General features: G+C 26.9%; 1 protein-coding gene across 1 annotated transcript in view; it reads right to left on the bottom strand.

The window, feature by feature from the left end:
• Positions 1-12: 12 nt before the first annotated feature.
• The window catches only part of LOC108748239, a 9594-nt gene continuing 2659 nt past the window's right edge, over positions 13-6947 (bottom strand). Inside the window, exons 2-8 of the mRNA XM_018486267.1 lie at positions 2112-2413; positions 1437-1779; positions 1121-1311; positions 901-1037; positions 713-828; positions 346-591; positions 13-185 (exon numbers count right to left, since the gene is read on the bottom strand). Coding sequence (XP_018341769.1) covers positions 13-185; positions 346-591; positions 713-828; positions 901-1037; positions 1121-1311; positions 1437-1779; positions 2112-2413 — 1508 coding nt within the window. The remainder of the gene's footprint in view (positions 186-345; positions 592-712; positions 829-900; positions 1038-1120; positions 1312-1436; positions 1780-2111; positions 2414-6947) is intronic.

Here is a 6947-nt window from a genome sequence, read left to right as displayed (position 1 = left end):
TATATATGTATATTAAAATACTAAATTATTTAATTCTTTACCTGTTTTATGCTTAAAGTAAAAAATGTGAAGAACAAAATATGTTAATGCAGAAAATGCTGCAAATACTGAAAATATTCTTAGAATCATTATACCTCCAAATTTTTTAAACAAGATACCACCTATCAAACTGCCAACCGAGAGTCCTGATAACATTTTATACCAATTATAATAACATTAATAATAATTAGTGGCAAAACATATGTACATATATTATTCTTACAAATTATTTATGTATTTAATTTCTTGTAGAAAAATAATACCTGATGAATATAAATACGTATAGTACTGCGTAAGAAATCTTACCTAAACCTTCATTTACGCCGTGAACCAGTCCTTGAATAGTACCTGAAGCACCAGTAGGTGTTATTACATTCCCATACGATATTACTGCTGTAAAACTGAGTGCATACGATGGTCCCTGCATGAAAAATTCTATAAAAAGGATCCACCATGGCGTTGGCGCTAAAGATATTAAGCCCAACCGAACTGCGTAACATATGAAACAAAATGTAAAGGTATAATCGTAGCCAAGCTTTTTTAATATTTTACCTGAAAAATAAAATTATTTCAATATTATATTTATTAAAGGAAAATAATTGAAAACAATTTTAGTTTTGCAGTAAACATGTATTTATGAAATTGTAATATAAAAATAACTAATGTATGTTACCAGATAAAAAGAAGAATATTACTTCACCACTGAAACATTGTGCCGCTATAATCAAACCTTCTATGAATTTAATTCTGTTCATATAACCAGTCGCAATAGAGAGATCTTCTACATACCTATAAAATTAAGCTACACTATACATATACAAGCAAAAATCTATTATCGCCGATTAAGATATAAAAGTTTACCACAACAAAAAATTACGCATGATACTATTAAGGACACCGAAAAATCCAGAAAAACACAAAAATATAATGATAGATTTGGATTTCAAAAGTGTAAATACATCCTTCAATATGGTTGTCGATTGTGATTGAAATGGCAGCTGTAATAAAAATCTATAATGAGACATAAACACATAAGAACAAAACTATTAATTGATTTTTTATTTTAAATACATAAAATTACCTCCAGTTTTATACAACAAATAAAATCGACGCAAGTGAATATGATCATAAGAAGCATTGACGGTATATAATTTTTATAGACTTTGTCGTACGAAAAAAAGTCTACCATATATCCAGATAAACATGCAACAATACTATAACCCACTGCACCCCATAATCGCTGCTTACCGTATTTCAACCGTTTATCTTGTCCTGAGAAGGCAAACATTGTTAAAAAAAGAGAGTGTTCCATATAATATTATTACATAAAAAAATATTGCAAAAGTATGGTTAAATTTGGAGAATTAGTTCTAAAAATGTTTATAAAAGTCACGTACCTAATATGACAAAGCAAAATGCATCGCTTATACTGATAAAAACAAAAATACTAATTTCGCCAATACACATTAAGACAACAAAACTCCAAAAAGTTGCAGATATGTACATACATTGATCATCTTTGAAATTGTCACAGATAACGTTACAATTATAATTGTTTGTTAAATTTCCTTGACACAATGATATCTCATTTATATTTAATAAGCACGTAGTATTTGGTGAAATAATTGCTTTGTTTTGGTCTGGATAAAAAGACAATTGCGTGGAAAAATTTGTATTCTCACATACCCAATGACACATAGTGTCTTTCATACCATTACACGATGCAATTGCTGATGCATGCTTTAATAAAGAATAAATTACAAACATATTTTTTTATTATAAAACTTTATAATAATAATAATTATTATAATAATTATAAAGATGATGTAATTGATTTCGTATTTTAGAACGTTTAAGAAAATTAAAAAAAAAAAGTTACACATATTTACAATATATTTTAAATTTTATGTATAATGTTTTATAAACCTTATCACTTAGGAATTTTTTTGATTACATAAAATAATATGAAAATAAATGCTTAAGATAAAATTCAAATATTTCTTTCATCAAACAGTGTCACAAAATTTTTATTAAACTTATCAAAAAATTATGGAATATAGATAAAAACTTACGTATTTCATATTGCAACGTGATAAAGTTTTACAAGAAACATTTTGGAAGTGATGTTCTGATAAAATTGGACCCGGTAATGATGGTAAAAAAAATATTGTAATATAACAGATATTTGTTATGGCAAGCAATATTAGAAAGATCACTTTTCTCCAAGTTTGAAAATAATCCATGATGAAACCAAATATTGGTTTTACTATTAAAATTAATATAGGCAAAATCGCGTTAATGCTACCAATAATTAATGATGAAATACCAAGTTGCTTTCCGAAAACTGATAGAAATGGGAAAACAGGGGCCGTACCTAAAATAAGATAAATAATAATTAAATTTATTAACTTAATAGTGTAATTTTTAACTGATAAAAATTTATTTTTAATATCTTTTTATTGTAATGCGTATGTGTTTATTATCTGAAATATACATATATTTATAGTATATTTTATATTTATAGTATTTTTTTATATTGGACATAATACTAAATCATTTGTTTTTTAAAATAAATTAAATGGCTGTGAACCAGTTAGATGTTTAAGATATTTCTCCGGCTACAATTGCGCTAAAAAATTAATCACGTATTATACAATCTATGAATATTACCATCCGCGCGTGCTCTCTGAAGAGGAAAACTTGAGACAAATGTACACACTTTCGAATAAATATCCTATCTGTGTGCACGACACTAATCTACACTAAAGATAGTTGAAATGTGACAACAGCATGTTCTTGTATCGCCGCTCGGCGTGTGAGAAGGAGAAGTCCATTAAATTACAAATTTGAACTCTAATTCAGAAACGGCACTACTAGGTTGCTCCGTTTTTTAAAAATAAAATTCCTATAATATTTCTACATTACATATTTATTTAAAAAAAAATCTGTAGAAGATTTTTGCCGCAAAGTATTAAAACGTTACTTCGGCAAGGTTTAATATAGGAGTTGTGTTAAAAGCTAAAACTCTAAAGGTGAATATTTCCATTTCGGCACCGCTAGAATGTTTTTTTTTAATTTTAACCGTATATAAATAAAATTATTTTAAACATAATATCCAAATTTCAAACAAATCTATAGAAACTCAATTTCTCGGAGAAATACCTTAATACTAAAATTAATAAACAATTAATAAAAGTCATATACAATATAATAACAAACGCTTATATCAGGTTATTATCAATGTTAAACAAAATGATTATTATTGTAAGCCGAATATAATATAAAAGTCAAATGGTAATTGTAGATATTTAAACGTCAGTAAAAATGTAAATTTAAAACAGTACTAAAACGCTCTTACTGACTGCATTCGAAAAAAGGTTAGTTTTGGGAAAAAAGATAAAATTGACATTGATTTGAAATTATCAATGCTGCATTTCGTTTCTCCCGCTGGGAGATCAAAGTAATGGTGCATAAAATATAGAGGAAAGGCCCCTGATTATGATAACTGAGATACCGAGTTTATTTTAGGTAAACGCTAGATGTCTATAGGCAGAATTAAAAAAAAATAATAGGTTAATTTTAAGAGAATGTAATAAAATTTAAGATAACGTTATGTAAAGTTTAATTCAAATTCTGTTTTTTTTTAATTAAAGAAATGTAAAAAGTGAGCAAATCGCAAAGTCAAAAAATCGTGCTTCTAATATGAGATACCCCGAGAAATTAATTATAAAACGCAAAGTACATCAGTAAAAAACAATACAATTAAAAAATTTTATTTAATATTTAAAAAATACAAACAAACACAGCCAGCGTGCGCGAAAAATGAACATGCAATGGATTATACCAGGAACTCGTTTCCAAATAGTTAGAACCAAGCATCACAAATGAGCATAAGTTATTTCATATTAAAAATATCCTAAATATTTCATATTACGATTTCTACTCCTTATATGGTTTTACGATCACCAGATCTAATTTCTGTAATTAAGCAATTCAACATATGCCGTATTTTTCTATTAGATCTTACTCTATCACTGACATGAAGCATTTATTGCCAAATATTTAAAGTAATACATAAGGTTTAAAGGCTCGTCTCAATAAAACTTGAAGACATCCAAATTTTAAAATCTTTTTTTACAATGACTACAGGCATGATCTAATAATGAATTTTCTACTAAATAGTTTTCAATCTAAGAGCAATTAATTTATGGTGGAACCAATTCATAGCGTTTATTAGTTTAGCAGAAACGCCGCTTTAGTAATTTCTAATACTACCAACTTTATTTTCTTTCCTAACACCAATAAAATATTTTCGAACGCAGTCACTGATTTATCATTACAATTATGCTTGCATAAAAATGTTAAAACGCCTGGGTAAAATACATTTCCAATTCCATTTAAAATACTAATTGTAAAATACTTTTAAAAATTTTATTTAAAATGCAAAATGTAAAATAGTTTTTCGAATCCATTTTAAATGTGAAATAGATAAGTAAGTATTTTAAATAGTTTTGGAATGCAAAATGGTTTTTCCTGCCTTAGTGAAAAAAATTTTTACAAAAAAGTATAACAAACTACAATATATACATTGAGACAAGATCTTAGAAATTTTTAATTTTTTGTGGATATTCGTAGTAGGACATAGAGTGAAGTTTATTTGTCTCAGAAATCCATAGTTTTTCGTAGATATTTGTAGTAAGACGTAGAGTAACATTGTTTGAAGGATTTCTTGATTTTTCAAACAACGCTATCTCTATGTCTCACTACGAATATCTACGAAAAATAAAAAATTTCTAAGATCTTGTTTTACTAAAGGTAGTTTTTCATAAAAACTTTCCGCCAGGATGATATACATTTTTTAAGAGTATTTTATGTTTGAAATTCATTTTTAACGGAATTCTCTTCCCTGTCTATAGTATTATAAATAAAGTATTTCTGACGAGAATATTAAAAATTTTTTAATATAATATTATAATTTGGACCGTTTATTTGAATAAATCAAATTAATACGAGAAGCGTTGGTTACGGTCAAAATTAGATATTAAGAGTAATATACAGTGGCGTGCAAAAGTTTCCGGCCAGTGACATTTTATATATGAGTACTTTAATTTATTTAAAAAAAAACCTGAGAAAATTTTAATCATTATTAGATGTTAGTACAAAATTTCGTTATCCACATCTTGTATTGATACGCGATACCACATTTTTAGAAATCTATATAGTATTTTATATAAAGCTGGAATAATCATTTTTTGATTAAGATTCAATATTTATGGACTATTTGGAATTAATTTTCTTTTTACAGTTTATTTAAATATTTATACAATCATGGGACATAGTTCTTCTTATATACATCAATAATTCTAGGAAAAATTTATGAAAACATAGAAAAACCATTTGGCATTTACTTATTTATATGATTCAATGATAGATATGATTCCATTTCAAATGTAAAATGAAAATGATATTCCAAAAACCATTTAAAATGGAAAATGCAAAATGCCATTTTCATTTTAAATACATATTTAAAATTGAACTTGAATTGTAAATATCACCCATCCCTGCTGAAAACGCTAGGCTAGTATTATAGTATATAAATGGTTTTTTCAAAAAGACCAATTATAATATCGTAACAGTAATTTGCGAACTGCAGTCATTCTGCCGTTAAAACGTAAAAACGTAGACAAACAAATGAAATTTGTAATTAGTATAACTGATCGAAAAACTGAAATGTAATAATGTAACATGTATCAATCAAAAAGTGATTTAGTTACAAACTATGTACAGCACGTAGCAAGAATGCCTAGAGTTCGATTTTAGGGGTCCACGTTTCGTTCTTAGTTATTTTTACATTTATGACTGTTAAAATACGACTGGATGTTACATCAGCGATCATAAATGTATCGTAGTATTTGTGATTTGTGTTTTAACAGTCGGCCAATGTAACCCAGTTTTAATCAGTACATATCTCTATCAGATAATCTGGTGATTAGGTTGAAGACATTTCAATATTTCTCCATCTGGAGAAAGACAGCAAAAGTTTTTTCAGAGAATTCTCTGAAATAGTCCAAAGCTTAATTGAAAGGAAGCGGATCCTTCAATATACCAAATAAGTTGTAGTTTTGAAAAAGTATAATTGCTTTTACTTGCCAATAAGAAAATATACTTTGTGAGCTGTTTTTCTTACACAGGTAAAATATAAATAAGCGAATAAGATAGTAAATGATGGAGTGTTTGTGGCGAGAAGTGTTTTATTAGACACAAGCACAGAAAAGTAATCCTAAATGTTTGACCATAATGTATTTTAGGCACTTATCGTGTGTGTGTGTGTGTGTGTGTGTGTGTGTATGTGTTAAGAATGACAGTTATTATTAAAATCTTGTTGACAGTTAGCATTAAAATCTTTTATATTGTTGTTTCTTCTTGATGAAGATTGCAATCTCAGTATAATATAAGAGTGTCAGAATTAAAATTAAATTAAATTCCGAATGTTCTAAGAACTGAATGTATTCCAAATAAGATTTTTCCTGTATGTGTTTTTCTCGTATATATTTTATTACAAGCTTTTAGACGATTAAGAAACAATTTAAAAAATTAGATTTATACATTATTTATTATAAATATATACAATTAAAAAATTAGATTTATACAAATAAAAATAATCTTATAAGATTTATATAATTTATACATATTATTATATATTTTAGAAAAAACATACAAGTTTATACATGCTTATGCCAATCTGAAAAGCTGCTGAATTGATTTCGTGTCGTCCGACTCAAAAAATGTGTCCTCAATAAAGGCATCGACAAGAACGATTGGCATTTGCCAATTGACATTTAAACAAGCCTCAAGAAGATTGGAACAAGTGGATTTGATCGAATAAAAAGGTAAGTTCCTCTTAATCT

The sequence above is a fragment of the Trachymyrmex septentrionalis genome, unplaced genomic scaffold (genome assembly GCF_001594115.1).
Source record: "Trachymyrmex septentrionalis isolate Tsep2-gDNA-1 unplaced genomic scaffold, Tsep1.0 scaffold22, whole genome shotgun sequence".
Taxonomy (NCBI): Eukaryota; Metazoa; Arthropoda; class Insecta; order Hymenoptera; family Formicidae; genus Trachymyrmex; species Trachymyrmex septentrionalis.
Note: the sequence above shows the minus strand (reverse complement) of the source record. Positions and strands in the feature narration are given on the sequence as shown.